General features: G+C 54.3%; 1 protein-coding gene across 6 annotated transcripts; it reads right to left on the bottom strand.

Moving 5' to 3' along the window:
- Positions 1-217: 217 nt before the first annotated feature.
- NINJ1 (ninjurin 1) lies at positions 218-18079 on the bottom strand. 6 transcript variants are annotated; one of them, XR_008426396.1, is made up of 6 exons: positions 17907-18079; positions 9577-9802; positions 8618-8779; positions 6811-6945; positions 1221-1381; positions 218-428 (listed from the first exon to the last, which is right to left on the bottom strand). XR_008426396.1 is itself a non-coding variant. In XM_024580823.3 (4 exons), exons 1-3 carry the CDS (start codon positions 17979-17981, stop codon positions 8625-8627), a joined length of 456 nt encoding a protein of 151 aa, XP_024436591.3. In that variant the 5' UTR covers positions 17982-18079; the 3' UTR covers positions 218-428; positions 8618-8624. The 6 variants fall into 6 exon arrangements, 3 of the variants coding, with proteins under 3 accessions (XP_024436591.3, XP_024436588.3, XP_024436590.3); XR_008426394.1 differs by having other exon boundaries at positions 1221-6945; XR_008426395.1 differs by lacking the exon at positions 1221-1381.
- Between the last annotated feature and the right edge of the window lie 1027 nt (positions 18080-19106).

The following is a 19106-nucleotide window of genomic DNA, read 5'->3' as shown; positions in this document are numbered from 1 at the left end:
CTCTAGAAAAGCCTCAGACAGGTCCTTCCGGAGGTGTTCCAGGAGGATTGTTATCATAGGATATGACAGCCCCGCGTGTGCTATTGCCCCTGAAGACCTTCCAATAGGACAGGATACGGAGGGGGAAAAATGAAATATTGATGTTCCTGACCCTGGGTAGGCCTAGGCTAGAGCATGTGTTTGTGTCTTAGTTTTTAGCAAAAAAAAGTTTAAAAAGTAAAGCATAATAAAAAATTTTTAATAGAAAAAAGCTTATAGAACAAGGACATAAAGAAAGAAAATGGTCCCGGCTGGTGTGGCTCAGTTGGTTGGGCATCATCCCACAAATTGAAAGGTACTTTTTGAGGTCAGGGCACGCACTGAAGGCAGCCAGTTGATGTTTGTCTTTCACATCAGTGTTCTCTCCTTCTCCCTTGCTTCCCCTCTCTCTAAAATAAAAAATTTAAATTTAAAAGAAGAAAGAAAAAGTTTGTATAGCTGTATAATATATTTGTGTTTTTTAAAAGATTTTACTTATTTATTTTTAGAGAGAGGGAGAAAGAGGGACAGAAACATCAATGTGTGGTTGCCTCTCATGCGCCCCCCTACTGGGGACCTGGCCCGCAACCCAGGCATGTGCTCTGACTGGGAATCGAACAACCACCTTTTGGTTTGCAGGCCAGCACTCAATCCACTGAGCCACAACAGCCAGGGAAATGTGTTTGTGTTTTAAGCTAAAAAGAGTCAAAAAGTTTAAAAATTGTTTTAAAGGGTATAAAGTAGCCTGGCCAGTGTGGCTTGGTTGGTTGTCATCCTGTAACTGAAGGGTTGCGGGTTTGGTTCCTGGTCAGGGCACATACCTAGGTTATAGGTACGATCCCCAGTCCAGGAGCATACAGGAGGCAACCAATTGATGCTTCTCTCTCACAATGATGTTTCTCTCTTTCCCTCCCTCTCTAAAAGCAATGAAAAAAGTGTACTCTGGTGAGGATTTAAAAAAACATTTATAAAGTAAAAAGTTATGGTAAGCTAAGGATAAATTATTATTGAAGAAAATATTTTTTATAAACTTAGTATAGCCTGAGTATATAGTGTTTATAAAGTACACAGTAGTGTACACAGTTTCACTTACCACTCACTCACCGACTCACCCAGAACAACTCCATTCACGGCAAGTGCCCTATACAAGGGTACCGTATTTTTACTGTACCTTTTCTATATTCACATATATAAGTACTTACCATGTATTACAGTTGTCTACAGTATTCAGTACAGTGACGTGGTGTCCAGGTATGTAGCCCAGGAGCAATAGACTATACCGTACAGACGAGGTGTGTAGCAGGTTGTATCACCCAAGTTTATGTAAGTGCACTCTGTGATGTTCACACAATGATGAAATCACCTAATGAGATATTTCTTAGAATGGGTCCCTGTCCTTAAGGGACGCATGACTGTAGTTCCTCATCATGGCTACCACAGTGTTGGAATGCCTTATCCACCTCCAAAGCTGAGCAGAGGCTTGGAGAGGTTGTCGGGTGGGGAGAGAGCTTCCATTATCAAAGGTATGTGGGGAAGAGGTGCATGAGGGATGTTGTGAGTGAGCATGTAAGAGGTAAGGTGTGTGAGGGCAGGAGTATATGAAGGAACTTGTGAGGGCAGGAATTAGGGAAGGTGTATAAGGGAGTGTGTGTGAGAGAGTGGAGGAGGGTGTGTGAAGCGAAGTGTGATGACAGTTGTGAGGGACGGTGTGTGAGGGAGTGTATGAGTAGGATGTTGTGGATTCTGAGAGAAGATACCTGCTAAGACTTAGGACTCCTGTTGACTAACTGGGCTCAAAGTTGAAAAATAGAGCCTAGCAGCCATTTCCACACGGCATCTCTCACACAAACTTCACTTTGTGGAGAAGCCTTTACTCTGAACTGCCTGCCTGCACTGTTTCTGCCATCTAAGTGAGCCCTTGGAAAGTAGTTCCTGGAATCCTATTTCAACAAATTGGACTGGGACTTTCCTCATCAAGTTGGAGCTGTGCAGCTATATTCCCATCAGCTTCTTCACTGACCAAAGAGGCTCCATTCTGACCAATCAGTACAGTGCCTTTGGACCAATCGAACTGCAAGGATTTGGAGTCCTTATTTAAATGAAGACAGACCAATCAAGGACTAGTGGTGGGGACTTCTATCTATATAAGTCAGCTTGCCTCTGGGTTACACTTTCCCTTTCAACTAAAGATTGCTTTTCTCTGGATGGAGTTGAAACACCAAAGATGAAACACCCAAGATATCTCACCAGACCAGAGTTGAGCAGAGCAGAGCTGTCCTCCCCAGGGCCACTTCACCCCAGGGCCTAACAACCATGCTTGATAATTTAGTTGTTTGCACTCAATAAAGTTTCCTTCTACGCTGTACCCCAAATTGGGGATTCCTGTTTGTGTTGATGTCAATGACCATGACCCATCAGTGTGAGGAGTTGGTGTATGTGTTGGGAGCAGGGTACTATGAAGGAGGGCATGTATGTGATTGATGACTGTGCCTGTGAGGGAAGGAGTTTGGGTTCCAGTTACTCTTGCCCAGGAGAGATATGGTCACAAGCTGTGTATGACATGAGCTCATGTTTTCAAGCCTGGAATGCAGCTGCATCTTGCACAATTCAGGGTTCCCCTTGGCAAGAGGGTGGTGTTGACTCTGCAGGCACGGGGTCCAGGCAGGGGGCGCTGACTCTGCTGGAATTGGGGGTGGTATTTATAGTTTCCACAAGTCAGCACTCTGAGGCAGAGCTCAGAGGAAACCCTGCCCAGCCATGTTCCCCTGTATCCCCCCCGCCCCGATTTCTGCACGAACCCCAGGCCTGACCTAGGCCCTAGGTCAGGCCCCTGCCAGATGGGCCCTGGGACCCACAGTCTCACAGATGAGTATCTGTGAGGGGTTGGACTTGGAGGGGGCTCAGGAGACGAAAATCTAGATGGGCCTGTCCTGCTCCAAGGCCTGCCTGCTGGAGCTTAGGTCAGGTTACCTCTACAGTAGGAGCAAGAAGGGGACCCCTTTTAGGGACTGGAGGCCCTTCCTCAGCACTGGCCAAGTGGCAGCTGGGACGCTTGATTTTTATCCCACCTGGAGGCAGACTGAGCCCATCTCCCAGCTGAGAGGACACAAAGAGCAGGGGCTGGGGCGCTAGGAAGGGGCTCTGATGCCCTGGGGCAGCTCCTTGTGCCACATAGACCCAGCAGCGTACTTAGTTTACTCCTGAAATAAATCCTTGAGAAAGAAGAAAAACATTAAAACATTTAGCTTCCTGATTTTTAAAAGTAATGCCATGAGAAAAAAGGAATTAAAATCAATTAAAGGCGGTTGGAAGGCACCTGAGGGAGCAGGGAGGAAAAGGGGCAGGTGAGTGTGGCAGATGTGGAAGCAAATGGTCACCTTCTCAGTTCGCTGGCTTCACCCTGTCTGGCTGTCACCTCCTGGGGGTGAGGAGGAGCGCCTGACCTGTCCTGTCCTTCCTCCTCCTTCCTCAGCACCTGTCAAGTGGGCCAGGGTCTCAAATGTGGATGGTGATGATGAAGAGGCAGGTGAGGGAAGCCTGTAGAGTGACCCACACTTAGGGGACACATCCAGGGTTTGAACTGGGCAGGAATTAACTGTGGTGTATTGGGTTGCATGCAGGGGACCTGAGCCTGAGGAGATACCAGCTCCCCAGGGATGGAGGGGCCCTGCCCATGTTTTAACTGGTACATAGCTACTTAGTCACCCCATTCCTATCTGTCCATCATCTATCAATTATCTGTTAATCTATCACCTATCATCTCTCCTTTATCCATTTATCTTTTCTCTTGTTGATCAAGTATTCAATTAATTATCTCCCTAAATCCATCCATTTATCATCCATCTATCATCTATCAATGTATTACCTACCAATCAATTAATCGATCATTTCTTGGTCCATTCCTCCATCATCATCTATCTTTTACAGTAAGAAGGTTAAACATACAATCTCCCCTCCTCACCTGACAGTTCCCTCCCTCACCTGACCAGCCCAGGCTCAAATCCAGGCCAAAGTCACAAGCTTTCAGGACTTATCTTCTGCAAGGTTCCGTCCTGTCATCATACATCAAGCATCATTCTTGAGACCTCCCCAAATGCTCTTCTCTGTGTGTGTCCCTCCATGACATCCCCCCACCTCCACGTTTGCATCTTCTTGCTCCTCAAGCCCCTTGCTCACTCTCAGGGTCTCTGATGTACTCCTGGGAGGATGAAGCTGAGCTTCAGGGTGGGGGCGCAGGGTGGGAGGGAGTTGGGCAGGAGTAGGGTGTTAGGGCCCAGGAGAAAACCCTGAGAGTTGTCGTATCAGGGCAGCTGGCCCTGCTCTGTCCTGCACTGGGCCTCAGCACACATGGATGAGTGAGCAAATGCTGTAGACACTTAGTGAGTACTTATTGTATGCTGGACACAGTGTTAAGGACACAGGCCATGGGTGGTGGCATCTGGTGGAAGACCCAGGCCAGACCAAGGTCCTGTAAGTAGAAGCACAGGCATGAATGAGGCCTACCTCCCCCATTTCGGGTAGAACCCCTCTGCGCTTGGGGAGACTTCCTTCTTGGGGGGCAGCCCTGGTCTTAGGCCAGCATGGCAAGCATGGGTGGGCCTCAAACAAGGGCGAGGGGGACATGGTGGTGAGGCCAGCTCATAGTACTAAAAGCCAAGTAAACCCATGGCTCCCTGTGACAGTGACCAGTAGAGGAGGGGAGTTGGAGGGTCTATGAGAAGGACCTAAGGGCTGAGCTCCATCCCCAGAAAATGGCAGAATATTTTGAGGCCCAACATGAGGACATATGTGGAGTGAGGGGTCAGGGTGCCAGAGTGACAGTTGAGGTTTGAACCTGGGAGCTAGTGGGTGGGGGGATGAGGTGTCATCATGTGTGTCTGGTGAAGGCACCTTGGGATGGGGCTGCTGGGGCTGGGAAGCGCACCCCAACCTGTCCCCGATGCCCACAGCACCCATGGAAGCCAGGCTGGTTTGGTGGCCCAGTACTCTGTCCAACCATCTGGAGCTGTCTCTTCCAGGCTATGTACGGGCAGACTTCTGGTCATGTCTAAAGGAGATGCCAAGCCATCTGTTGGCCACATCTGAGGGGCTGCCTCATAAGACCAGCACACAGGCTGGCATTTCTCCCTCGTGGCTGCTGCCCAGCCACACCACAGACCACTTCAGGCCACCCCAGAAACAAGGTGCAGGTGGAGTCCACCTGTGCCAGACCCTGGGTAGAGCTGGGCTTGGGCGGGGGGGCAGACACTGTTCTGGACATACTGGGATGGCTAGGAGCAGGGGCAAAGGGGATGCAGCAAGGCACACCAGATAGGTTGGGCCAAGGGCCAGGGGCTGGGGCAGTTCATAGCTGGGAGCCTGACCACCTGCTGCTTCCTGTCAAAAAGCAAGAAGGGAAGGTAATGTGGGTTCAGTGACAGCAAGAGAGGTGGCATGAGTCTGAGAACCTCCTCACCACCACTCCAGAGCCTGGCTCCCTGCACAGCTTTATACCTGCCCCGCCAGCCAGAAATGTGTCCACCCACTGCCCACTTGCTTCTTCCTGGACCTCATCCCACATGGACTCACCTTTAAAAACCCTCTTTATGGGGCACTCACTCACCAGAGCAGAATCACCCTGTGGCGCCAACTCTGTAGTTACCAGTACTTCTTCAACCCTCTATCATCATTTTCTATGCTTATTCCTGGAGTATTTAAAAGCAAAGCCCAGGCCTGGATGTCTCACCCACAAGCACTTCTGTTTACCCATCATTTTGTGCCAAGCTGATCTTTCAGTTCCACAGACCAGATGGCAGGGTCACCTGAACATCTTAAGGGAACAGGGTGTCAGAGCTACCCCAGGCTCAGATGGGTGTGGAGAAATGATGGGGAGAGGGGGAGGAGGGACAAAGGCCACAGGGGTTCCCAGGTATCCCAAGCTTTTGGAGGGTACCAGATGTGGCCAGGACTGCCACCTCAAGGAGATGAGGGGGTAAGGCAGCAGGGGTCATGGTGGAGGAGATAAGGGGCAGAGAGTGAGGGTTCAGGTCCTAGAGGCCTCTGGGGTGAATAGAGGGAGCTGTGGATTCCAGTCAGGTGTAAGGACCCTCCAGACGGGCCAACCCCCCAGAGACAGCATCTGGCCCTTGGGGGTCTCTGCAGGGTCTCAGCCTACCTGGCACCAGCCCTACTCTCCTTGGCCCACTAGGCAGGACTGAAGGGCAGTGCTGAGCACCACATGGGGGTGGGTCACAGCTGTGGGTATCACGGGAAGACAGGCAGCATGTGGGCTGAAGGAAATGGTGAACCGGGTGCTGGAACTTTTCCTGAGGGGCTGGTCAGGGCTCACCAGGCTAAGTGTCCTGAGGATAGTAGGGGTGACATCTGGAGATGCCATGGAGGGAGCTTCCCCAATAGTTCATCCTGCCTGCCATTCTTCCCTTAACTTCTGCAGAAGGTCCAGTCTTGGCTTCTGACCCCAAAGTTGACATGGGGACCAGCCATACCCACCCCCAGCCCTGACATAGGCACCCAGAGCCAGTCACCTTAAAAATGCCCCACCTGAACCAGATCCCAGGAAGTACCTGGGAGTCCCTGAACCAGAGCAAGGGGCAGGACCTTGGGGTTTTGTTCTGTCCTGCTACAAATGAGCTAGTGGAAAGCCTGGCAACGCATGGATGAGTCTGCTGTGTAGACAGCAAGGTTGTGTCCGGGCTGCTCTTCTGACCTGGTCATCACGTATGGTCGGGTCAGTGAACCCATTTCTGGCAGGGTGCAACTGAAGTTTTTAACAGCAGAGTGTGTGCCACTCACCGGAGCCCCAGCTGGGTGGGACGTGACACCTGCGGGCAGGCTCCCAATACAGCAAATGATGGCCATTGTGGGACTCCCTACCAAGCAGCCTCTGGGCTGGGCTACTGGGAGCTCTTAGAACCATTCTTCTGTGCTCTGAAGTAAAAAAATAAAAGACACTGGGCACTGGAGACCCAAAACTCTGGTCTCAGCCTGAATATCTGACCCAAGACATCAGGCACCAAGGAGCTGCCCAAGCTCACAATTCTGGAGAAGGCCAGGAAATGACAGCATGTCCCCATGGCTGCTCTGTGTGGGGAGGGAGGCCAGCACAGGCTGGGGCTCAGGGTGCAGTGCAAAGCCAGGCCCAGGGGAGGGACAGTGGTGCTGGAAGCTGCACAGAAGAAGCATCCATTTTATTGGTCATTTGTGCTTAGAAAAGTAGGGCTCAGGCCCCACACCCTACCCAGTCACTGCTGGTGGAAGGTATATGCAGGGCTCACAGCCATGGCAGGGGCCTGGGTCAGGAATGGCAGAGGCCATGGGTCTCCCAAGGGGTGCATTGGCTGAGGGGAGCATCTCCTCGTCCCTCTGAGAACATCCTGAGACTAAGGCTGGCCCTGGCTGCTTGATGCCCGTCCTCAGGCCTGCTGTGTGTCTGTGCTGGCTGTGACCCTTCTTGGGGATCTCCAATTCTGCCCTCTGGGCCTTGCTGGACCTCACTGTCCCTGCCCCAGGAGGAATAGCAGCCAAGCACAGAGCAGGCCTCACACTGGCCCAAGTATCCTCTAGTCCAGTCCTGGCTTTGATGGTTTCAGGGACCGCCGCATGTAGGCAGGTGGGCCCCAAGGGTGAGGCAGCTTTCCAGGCCACTGCAAAGGAGAGGAGAGGTGTGAGGGCAGCCCAGGCCAGTGGGGCCCAGGTGCCATTCTGGTGACTCTGCCTTAGTGATGTGTCCTATGACCAGTCCACAAAGTGTCAGGACCACTCTGACTCCAAAAGGTCCCAATTCTGATCTAGGCAAATCTCAGTTTTCCCTCCTGGGTCACTGTGAGGATTTAGTGGCCTGGCCCCAGCACACTCTGCTGGGTGACCCCAGAGAGCAGGGACTGGCAGGGGAATCATACCAAAGGACTGATGCTTAGGAAGAGTCAGGGTGTATTTGGGGCATACATTGGGCAATTAATGGTCTGGTTGTCATGCCATGAATGAGGGGGCAAGCTGGCATCCAGATGGTTCGGTGGGGTTGTCATTCTCCCATAGGACATCCCTAGGGATAAACAGTTGTCTGTTAGTGATATCCACCCTTCCTCTGGGGCAGGCCTGAGGCATGACCACTGGGCCACAGGTCACATGGATCTCTGGTGTCCTTACATTTGGGAACCCTGGACAGGGTCCCAAATGTAAGACACTGGTGCCTCAAGGCCTGGTTGATAACATCAAGCTCAGCAGAGTGTTGAATTCTGGTGACCTTCTGTATCTGCCTTTGCCACACTCAGGGTGCCTGTCTGAGCCTGTCTGAGCCCACTGGCTCCACACAGTAGGGGCTGCTTCGCTGAGCATGTTATGAGGGTCACCTGGCCTCCCTTGGCTCCTGCTCCCCAGCAAGGTGACTTTTGCAGGTACTCAGCCTTTGTGAGCAAGGGTGAGGGCTGTGTAGTGTGGAATGTGCAGCTGGGATGCCCACCCCATGAAGCCCAAGCAGGAGCAGACACAAGGTCAAGGGGGCTCCCCAAGCCCCCAGCCCTGCTCATGGGTCAGTGGCCAGCAGGGTTTGGGGGCAGGCTTGTGGTGGGGTGGAGTGCCCAGGCTGGCCCTCACAACTCACCTGAGCCCTACTGCCGGGGTGCCACGTCCAGTACAGGCTTCTGGACACCAAAGGCAGTAATGAAGATATTGACCACAACGATGATGAAAACCAGGCCGGTGGCCAGGTTGTTGAGGAAGTCCAGCTTGGCGTGCTTGGCTGGGTTGTTGAGGTCGTACCTGACTGTGGGAGAGAAGGTATGGCCACTGCCCAGGCTGCCTGCACTGGGTCCCGCATTGGGTCTGAGAATGCTGCAGGGCCCACCCTGTCCATCAGAGAGACATGCCTGCTCTAACGCCCTACTGACAGTGGGCATGGCCTGTGATGTTGGTTGGATGGGAGCTCAGAGGGGCTTGGCACCTGTGGACACAGAGTGGGAGGCACCAACCCAAGGCCCAGGTTTGGATTTCAAGGTACAATGTGCTGAGCAGGACACAGGAAAACACATTTAATGAGTGTCTTGTGTGGGGATCTAGCGATCCTCACAGTTACCCAAGGCCATATCTTTACGTCCACTTTATAGTCAGGAAAACCAAGGCCAGGAGGTCAAGTGACCTACCTGAGGTTGCACAGCCAGGAGGAGGTCAAGGCAACCCTGGAGCCCTTGCTGATCCTGGCCTTGACCTTCACCTGGGGGACAGGGGTCCTGGGACCACCATCTAGTCTCTGTAGACCATTGTAAGAACTAGACATGTACATGGTAGGTACTCAATACATGTCAACTTTCAGTATGCTTATGATATTTTTCTGAATCCTCAGCTTGGGGGATTGGAAGGACAGAGCCATGGGGGCTTTCTGGGGGCCACATCCTGGACTTCATGGCCAAGTGAAGGACACCTTGTGCAGCTCTGTGAGGGCTCCATGCTCAGAGGGTGTCAGGTGGTAAGCACCCTATCCCAGGAGGTATGCAAGCAGAACCAGTCAGGCACGGGGCGGGGCTGCAAGGCCCTCTTAGCACCAGCACCTGTCTAGGCACATACCCAGGAAGATAAGCAGCACGCCCACGCAGATTTGCAGCACAAGGGAGATGGAGATGAGTACCACCAGAGGCACAAAGAAGGCGAAGCTGGGGCCCTGGTCGATGACAGCCTTCAACTGAGAGGCATTGGCCATGAGCAGCGCGATGTCCAGCATGCTCTCTGCCGCACTCTTCTTGTTGGCATAATGGTTCACGTTGATGGGCTGGCTCCTGCCCCAGCGGGGTGGCTGTGGGGAGGGGGCAGTCAGCTGGTTGGCCACAGGGAGCAAGCAGGTGCTGCAGGCCTGAACCCATCCCACGTCCCCACCCAGGTCTCCTCCTGTAATGGGCAGGAAAGTGGGGGCTGATGGCCTGCAGGTGTGGGCCCAGGTGAGGCTTGAGATGGAAGTGCTTATTAACAGAACAAGAGGCCCAGAGAAGGCTGTGTAGGCCCTGCAAAACCCTCCCTAGAAATCGAGTCCTGAGAGAGAAAGGAAACATAAATATGACCTCAGCACACACTCTGAATTTGGACTGAAAGTGCCACCAGTGACTGCCTGCCACAGTGGGGTCTAGCAACTTCGTCTGGACACCCCTGCCCTTGATGCCCTGTGCACCATCTCCTCCAGGTCTGGGTGGGTGGTTTTTTGTTTTTTGGGTTTTTTTTAAGATTTATTTATTTTATTTTATTTTTATTCAGTTACAATTGTCTGCATTCTCTCCCCATCCCTCCACCCCACCCCATCCAATCCCACCTTCCTCCCTCCCCTCCCCCCTGGCTGGGTGGTTGATTGTAGGGAACCATTCCAAGCGTGGGAAATGTGGCTCAGCCCCCACTTGGAAAACCAGTGGGGAGCGAAGTAGGCCGGCAGGACCCACGTCCACGGATAAGTTCTCCAGTGGGAAATCAGGCCTGCATTGTACTTAAACTGCTATGAGACTTGCTCTTGCTAAAACTCCCTCACCCTGAATTGAGGAAGGAAATGTTTACTGAGTATCTTTATCTTCCCAGAATCTGGGCTAGACCCTCCAGGTATGGGACATAGCCCTTTCAACCATTTACATTGCAAATATCCCCCTTTGATGTACTCAGTGACTACCTCTCCTGTGTCTGCAAAGATAACCACCCCAAACAAACCTATGAATAATAAATGAGGACCATCTTTGATGTAGGAGGCCTAGAAAAACAAGAAAGCCTGTCCAGGCGGGGGTGAAGAGGTCTCTCTCTAACTTGGAGAGTGGCCACGTAGCCCCTTTTCCCCCACCGGATTTCTATAGTCCGTGTGTATGTGTGTTTGAATACTGAAACCTCAACAGCAGATCTTGCGGGACGAGATCCGCGTCAGTTGATGCCAGGGCAGAAGTGACTTTTGGAGTGGGAGCTGGAACTCAAATCCCTGCACATTCGCCCCACTGTGAAACAAGTCTTCTCTGCCCAAACCACTTCCCAGGTGAGCAGGGCCCACAGCAGAAACTCAATAGATTCCTCGGCATTCTATGCTGCAATTGAGCTTAGATCTTCCTTAATTTTTATTTAAAAAATTGTAAACCACTTTTTTGAGGTATGGTTGACATAAAAAGGCTGTACATACTTAATGTGGACAACTTGAAGAATTTGGAGGTAAGTGTACATGTGTGACACGCACCCAGACCCTCTACAGGTCTGCTCCTGTCCCCTTTATTTACTTGGATTTGTGATAAGACCCCTTCACTGAGACCATCCTTACAGTGCAGCACTGATGAGAGACACGTGCTGAAAGAGGAGCTTCTGCACATGTTCTGCCCTCAGGTTCAAGGCCATAAAACAATATGAATCCTGACCCCTCCTCCCTCACCTCTGCCTGAGAACACCCCTGCCTCAGGGCAGGTTTCCTGCCACTCCCAGGTATCCTCCAGGTAAGCCCATCTCAAGGTGACCTTGAACTGCCCCTGACTGAGCCCCTCCCCACCCCCCAGGGCAAATTCATGCCCCTGGACCTGGCTCTTTGTCCACAGGAGCCCCTGAGATGCCAGGCTGGAACAGTGGCTTCCTGGGGGATTGGTCAGCAAGTAGCCTCCCGAGGCCACCCAGATGATCCTGTGTCTATACTCATGAAAGATAGGGACTGGGAGGTGGGTGCTAGGAGGGCCACATGGTGCTCAGTCCACCTTCACTTTCTGCAGTTGGAAATTTCACCCTGGAAAATACAGTCCTACAGAAGGGTGGGCCTCACTTTTACAATGTGTCTTTAAGTTTAAATTTAATATACAATAACATGCCCAGGAAGAAGGGAGGATAGGCACACAGAACTCAGGTGGTTCTGCTACCTGCCCCACTTTCCCTCATATGAGTGGCTCTGAACTAGCAAATCCACTTGGTTTAAAATTTTAGACCCAAAGGCATGCAGGGAAGGCCGCCTCTGTAGACCCAGGCCCCGGCCCAGCTCTCTCAGATGTTCCACACACAGCCAAGCCCCACTGGGTCTCCCCTTTGCCTCTCCATGCCAGGTCTCCAGCTGCACTCACAGCTAGGGGGGCTGTTCCCCAGACCCCTGCACCTCCAGGGTTGCTCCCCCCACTAGAGTCTGGGCACAGGCTGCCAATGCCCACAGGCCTGTGTCCCCCCACCCCCACAGCATGAGGCTGCCCTCTAGCTCTATACCCAGTCACGTGTATGCTCCCCTGGCAGTGGGCAGCTGGGAGGTGCTGGCCTGAATTAGGTATATGCTCTCATAAGCCAACATAAGCCAAAAGTGCCAAGGCACCCTCACTCGAAGCCACCTCAAGTGCTCATCCCAGTCTCCAACCCCAGAGAAAAAGCCAGGCGCAGACTTTGTAAAGGGCTCCCACCTTCTGTTCTGTGGGCCACAGACATACATGCATGAGTTTATATATACACATTCACACATGTACACATACACAAACAAGCATACACACATGGCAAAATGTGTACACATGCACAATAAACACAAACATGTATACACACAAAACACATGAGCCTGTACATGCACATAACAGACATATACATACGTAGAATGTATGTATATGTATACACAAAAGTACTGACACACATATCTAGATATTCATGTGTGTGTGTGTGTGTGTATCAGACACAGATATACATGCATAAACAAACACACGTATATGTACATGCCCAGGATTACTTTGGTGGCTTCTGGGCAGGAGGAAGAATTCTTTTTTATTCTGAGCTCTCCTGAACCATTTAAATATTTTATAACCATGTGGCTACATACACATTCAAATAGAGAATGACACTGTCAGTGGCAGTGTCTCCAGCATGGAGAGCCTATGCCATGCTGTCTTCTATCCTGGGAACTCTGGGCACAGCCTACCATCCTATTCACCTTTCAGCTGGGTACCCTTCTCCAGGGAGACTCTCTGACCTCACACTCAGTTACTGGGGGTAAACTGAAGCCCCTTGTCCAAAGCCAATAGCAACTGAGGGCTGTACTAGGATTTGAACTCAATCTCTGGGGCTCAGAATCCCTGGTGGCTAACGCCATGGTCTCCTTAGGCCCCACGGAGGGGCTGGGATCAGAAGTTACCCTGTGGGCACTCGCAGTTCCCCTTGCCCAGGCTCCAGCTGCATTACATCAGGACACCCAGCTCCCTCTAGGCCTCAGTCATCATGTTTGCAAGGGGGTCACGGAGCAGGTGCCCCAGGGACTCTGGGGTACTGGCTGCTGCCTCAGAGCCCCAGCCTACACACCCCTCTCAGTGCAGGGCACTTACTGCCCACTTGGCTATCTGGTTCCAATTCAACCTGTACAATGATAAGGGCAGCACAGGCCATGGTCAGGGGGGCTCAGTCAAGGACTGGCTCATGACAGCCTGGCTGTATGGCTTTGAGAATGTGACCCCTGCCTTGCTGGCCTTGGTCTCTGCATCTGTACTCCCTGGGCTACACTCTGTAAGGCTTGGCTACCTACTGAGTTCTCTGCTAACTCTGAGAGAAAATGTGACTCTTTCCTTTCTTCCCTTCCACAGAGTGGGAGACTGAGGCCCAGAGTCCTGCCAGGGCCACTAAGAGGGAGGGGCAGATCAGAATTCAAACCTGGCCCATCTGCCCCAAAGCCTAGGGCTGCCTAGTATGAGGCACAGCCTCATATCCACCCTGGGGAGGGGCTCTGGGCCCTGGAAGTGACCACTGCACAGGTGAGTCCCAAGGAGGCTGCTGTCTTGCAAACCACGTCCTGTAGGTCTGGAGCCCATTGGCCTGGCTACCCAGCTGCCAGAAGCCAACCTAGGAACCTCTTACCGAGATTTCTGCCATGACCTGGGTAGTACAGGGAGCAAACACCCTGGTTAATGTGTTCTTTGGGCCAACAGAACTTCCCAAAATGTCCCAGGAGCTGGTCCCAGGAGCTGGGTTCTGGTCACAGTATAAAGTATGCTCTGGTCCAACCCAGGCTTGAATGGGAAGAGACGGGGGGCTGCCTGGGGCACCAGCTGGCCCCAGGCTGTCTGGCCCAACCTGAGCCTCCTGACCCCACACCCTCTACTCCCCTGAGAGGCCAGGCCAGGGCCGAGGCCCACTGAGGTCCTGCAGACCTGAGGGGTTTGGTTACTGACTCCTACCAATCCTGCCTGACCTCTACTCTGCCATGGACCCCAAATACTGAGTACAGTATGGAACACAGAAACTGAACGGGAATTCCCACCTGTCCTCCCAGAGTCCATTTCCATGTTTGCTGACTGAGAGACCAAGGACCCCAACAGATCTATGAGGTTCATCAGCTGGCTTGCTAGGAGCTAGGTGGGGTTGCTACTGGCACCTCCCCTTTATCATTCCTGCATCCCACCATCCCACAGACCTGAGGGTGACTGTCCTGTGCCTCAGTTTCCTCACATCTGTAAGCTGAGCTGACAGGGAACTGAAGGAGTGGCTCAAGAGACCTGGGGGCTGGTCAGAGCACAGCTGGCTGGGGCAGGGTCAGACAGTCCTCCTTGCCAACCAACCCTCACAGCTTTGAAAGACTGCCTCCCAAATGAACCACACAAGTTAAATAACTCCATAAAACAAACCTGTAACAAGGAAGAAAAAGAACAAGCCTGGGGAATAGGGCTGTGTGAGTCAAATGGCACTGGGGGTGCCTAGGCGTCCAGCTCCAGCTGCTGGCACACCAAAGCCCCTCCTGCACAGGGAACCCCCACCTGGGGCTCAGTCAGCACCAGTATACGTGGAGGCTCTGGTGTTCTTCCCTCTGGGGTGGGAACTGAGAACAAACTGGCTCTGGCAGGGACTGAGTGTCCCTTGTCTGACCCACCAGGGCTCGAGCTGCCCATGTGCCTGCTGCACAGGCCTGGGGCCACACAGGCCCACACCACCCCTGAACTGTCCCTACTTGGCCAGCCAAGAAGTCTCCTGCTCCATGCAGGAAGTTTGGTGGGGGGTGGGGGGTGGGGGTATTTCCGGTGGCAGCTGGGCTATGTGCTGGGCACACCCACTTCCTGTGGGCTCAGCACTGGCCGTCAGTAACCCTGTGGCCACATAAGAGTCACCTTTTAGGACTTGGCCAGAACCCTGTCAGCCTGGAGATCTGCTGGAAAAGCAGAAATGAGAAGAGCAAAGTTCCCCCAGCAGCTCAGGCTGTGCATGGCCCAGATGTGGCCTCTGGAGCCTTGTTCCTACACTGTCCCACCACCTCCCTGCATCCTCAGCTGGCCACAATCCCAGCATCTGCTGCAGGGTCCAACAGACCTACTCCCAAACCAAACCACCCAGGGCATGACACAGCCATGAGCCACTTTCACAATAAAATTAACACCATTCCCATGACAGCAGCAAAAGTGAGTTGACTTAATAAGACACCACCTCACTCCCAGGTGGGCCCTAGGCAGATGGGCCTATGTGGGAGCCATGGGAGCTTGGGAACATAGATACACTGCAGATCTCCCCACTGCCTAGTCCCAGCGGGGCTTGTCTGACCATAGATTGATTACTCGTGTGACGACTCTGTATGCCAGGCCACCTGGGGAGATAAGCCAGACCTCCCCACTTCACAGAAGAGAAAACTGAGGCTGGACTGGGTCTGCACTTGCCCAAGGTTGCACGGTAAGGCCAGGACTTCCAGTTTGTCTTCCCATGGTCAGGGGCACACTGGGGACACAGCTTATCTACCCCACCATCCAGGATTCCTTGAAGACACCCTGGTTGATCCTTCCTCCCAGCAAGCCTTTCTTCCCACCCCCACCCCTGCAAGCCAGGTGCCTGAGGCTCAGATTCTGGCAGGGCCACGTGGAGAGAAGGCCTAAGAAGAGCCAGGAGAGATGTAGGGTAGGGCCATGCATGTCCAGGGATCTCGCCTAATGAAGGCGCTGCCAGGCATCATCACCAGGAGAGGGTTCATGTGGCAGGTGGGGATGTTAATGACACAGTGCACCTGACTAGCTGTGTCACTTAACACATTAGCTCCTATAGTCCTCTCAATGACCTCTGAGGGATGCACTGCTACCACCCCCTTTCACAGATGAGAAACTGAGGCAGAGTGATGTGCCTTGAACATAATAAGGCAGGTCCTGAGGGTGGGAAGGGAAGGGAAGAGGCTGGGGCACAGTGTTGGGTGTGGGGGGCCTGGTAAGTTGAGTGGCTTTGAGGCTGGCCACCCTCCAGGAGCCTCCCTACCTGTGACTGAAGACTGCCAGACGAATGTGTTAACTCTCACAAAGGCTCCCATCCGGGCCTGACCTCCTATCACACTCTTATCACACCTCCTCTCTAGTCCCAATGTGCTAGGTGGCCCAGCCTCTGGGCCTTTCTCTCAGAGCTCCCTCTGCCTGAGATGCCCTTCCCCACGTGGTGGAGGGCCATGCCTGCACCCCACTCCAGTCTTCCAAGGCCCAGCGGATGTTACCCTCCCACTACCATCACACCCAGACCCTGGGAGTTCACAACTTTGGCAGAGGCTTCTCTGTCTGCTCTGCTTGCAGGTTGCAGTGTCTCCCCCTATCCCCCATCCCAGAGCCAATGCAGTGCTCCCTGGATGCGGTCAGCGGAGCAGGTTTAGAGTGAAGGGTGTAGCCAAGGCTGGGAGGTTAGCAGGACCCCTCCTTTGAAAACCTACTTCCAACTAACCTGCCTTTGTTATCTGACCTGCTCCCCCCACTCCCTGAAGGCAGGCAGTGGTCATTTGTTCTTCCTTTTCAGACCATGGACAGAAGGCCCTGTGAGGGGAAGCAGCCTCCTCAAGCACACCCAGCCCTCTGCTCCAGTGTTCACATGCCAGTGCAGGGCCACATGTAGGCTCCTCTCAGTCCTCAGTTTCCTCATCTTTAACCCAGAGCAAACATCCTGGGCCACCTCAGGGCTGTCAGGCTTTACTGAAGGGTCAGCAAGGTGGCTGGGGCCCTGGAATGACTTACTATGGAGAAGAATGGAGACGATTATTGTGTGGGACCAAGGGCTCAGGGGAGAGTTATCCAGGCCCTCTGGGACCTTGCTTGCCTCCCATCAGATTCCCCCTTTCACCAACACCAACATAGCCTGTCTGGTCACTCACACTTGGGCATTGTCATCTCTGCCCCAGTCAGGTTCACATTGCAGAGACACCACTGGCCCTGCCCCCATCCTCAGGGGTTCAGAAACTGAAAGAATGTCCAAAGTCAACCAACCAGAGGGCTGTGCCCAGGACTGCTTCACAAGCAGGCGCTGGGCAAGTGCTAGGCCCCTGAAGTGGCAGACCACCGCTTAGGCCACGCCCAGCCGCCGGAGGGAGCCGGCGGCGGGAAGGCACCAGCTTTAACGCCGGGGCAGGACCACTGCCAGTGCTTGCCTGGTGCCCACCGCACTCCTTGATCAACAGGGTAGACGATAACAGGGCGCAGGGGGCTGCGGGAGGAGAGAGGAGCGGGGTCACAGTGGCCCCAAGTTCCCCATCAAGGCACGCACCAGATTGTGAGGTCGCAGTGGACACCCTGGGTGACGTAACTGTCTGCCCGCTGCTGGCCTAGGGCCGGGAGGCTAGGGTGCTCCCTGCCCAAGTAGTGCACACAGTGGGAGGAGATACGGCGACTGGGAGTTAAGAGGGTGGTGCGGGAGCGGGGAAGACCGGGTGGTAGGGAGGCGTGAGCACCACCTGGCTCGGCCTAGCTGGCAGCCCGCCAGTGCCCCCGCCCCTGTCCCCGCTCACTTTCCCCAGTGGTTGGAGCCCCGGGGCCACCATTCCGGCTCCTGAGGGTGCGGGTGAGGCGCAGGGCGCACTGGGCGCGGCAACCCCCGCCACCACACAGCGCGTACGCGGAGCGCAGCTGGCAGTAGCCCACGCGTGCCCGGGAGCCTCGGGCACGAAGCCTACAGAGATAGAGGGCGGGCACCCACCATGATCGCTTAGCGGTGTCGGGACGGGGGCTTACCGAGGCGTCTGGGGATCGGGGCGATTCTGGGCGCAGGTCGCCGTTGAGCTCGTACTCCTCGGGGACCGAGTCCATGGTGCGGCCTCCGGGATCGCCTCGCTCCGAGGCACAACGCTACCGGTTCCACCGCGCGGGTACCCGGGTACGCGCCCGCCGCGGGACCGCCCCGGACCGCCCCGGACCGCCCTAGCCCGCCCCAGCCCGCCCCAGCTCCGCAGACCCAGAGCTGTAGTCCTAGGCTCCGCCCCCAGCCGTGGAGTGCCCGAGTCCTGGAGGCCCTGCTCGGGGTACACTAACGACTCCACTCGCTTTTAGGATTCCAGGCTGCGTCCTGGCTCCTCAGGCTTTGGCCTCAGGTAGTCATGGGGGAGGCACGTCTTCCTCCGCGTCCCTCCTCATGGACACTTTTAAGCCATAAAATGAGGCCAAGTTCCTGGCCACTGTGCAAACTGCCGGGGGTCCCAGGAAGGAAGGCACGCTGGCGCCACTGCCGCTGCAAACCTTGGGCGTCCGCCCGGCACACCTTGCGTCAACGAGCCCGTCTGTTCTCCCTGACTCTGCCTCCAGCCTCCGAGCTTGACATTTCCACCCGGGAAACGGGGCACGAAGGCCTTCCGCACGCTCGCCCCAGCCCAATGGAACAGCCTCGGTGTCCCCAGGCGGGAGGCAGGACCCCTTTACCTGGAGTGGCACCCTGTGCCTGTCCATGGGATGGGGGCAGCCACAACCGTTGGCTCCTCCAGCCCTAGGTCAGCTTTCCCAGAGCTTGGGCTTCCAAGGCGTGCGGGGCGGGAGAGGCCAGGGCATTCTCTCCCAGGGCTGGCACTCCAAGGTGGGGGGCACTGTGTCCTGACCTGATCCTGACTGGGCTGCAGGAACAGCTGCTTTTGACCCCTTCCGAAGTGAAGCCCTGACTTCTGCCTTCTCCCACCATATCCCCCACCAAGTCTGCAATGAAGCCCGCCTCCGTGTGTCCCGAGCAGATCCTCCCAGCCGCCCTGGGGAGGTGCCGTGGTCCGTCTGCGGGCCTGGTAGGGCCAGGCTGCGGGACTCAGACTCTGAACCACTGCCAGTAGCTGTGTGGTCTCAGACAGGTGGCTGGACCTCTCTGTGGATCAGCTTCCGCATCTACGAGAGGGGAATGTGGTACTCTTAGCACAAGGCCATAAACTGCAGCAGTGCCAAATCAGCAAGTTAGAT

This window comes from Desmodus rotundus, chromosome 3, assembly GCF_022682495.2.
Source record: "Desmodus rotundus isolate HL8 chromosome 3, HLdesRot8A.1, whole genome shotgun sequence".
Lineage (NCBI taxonomy): Eukaryota > Metazoa > Chordata > Mammalia > Chiroptera > Phyllostomidae > Desmodus > Desmodus rotundus.
Note: the sequence above shows the minus strand (reverse complement) of the source record. Positions and strands in the feature narration are given on the sequence as shown.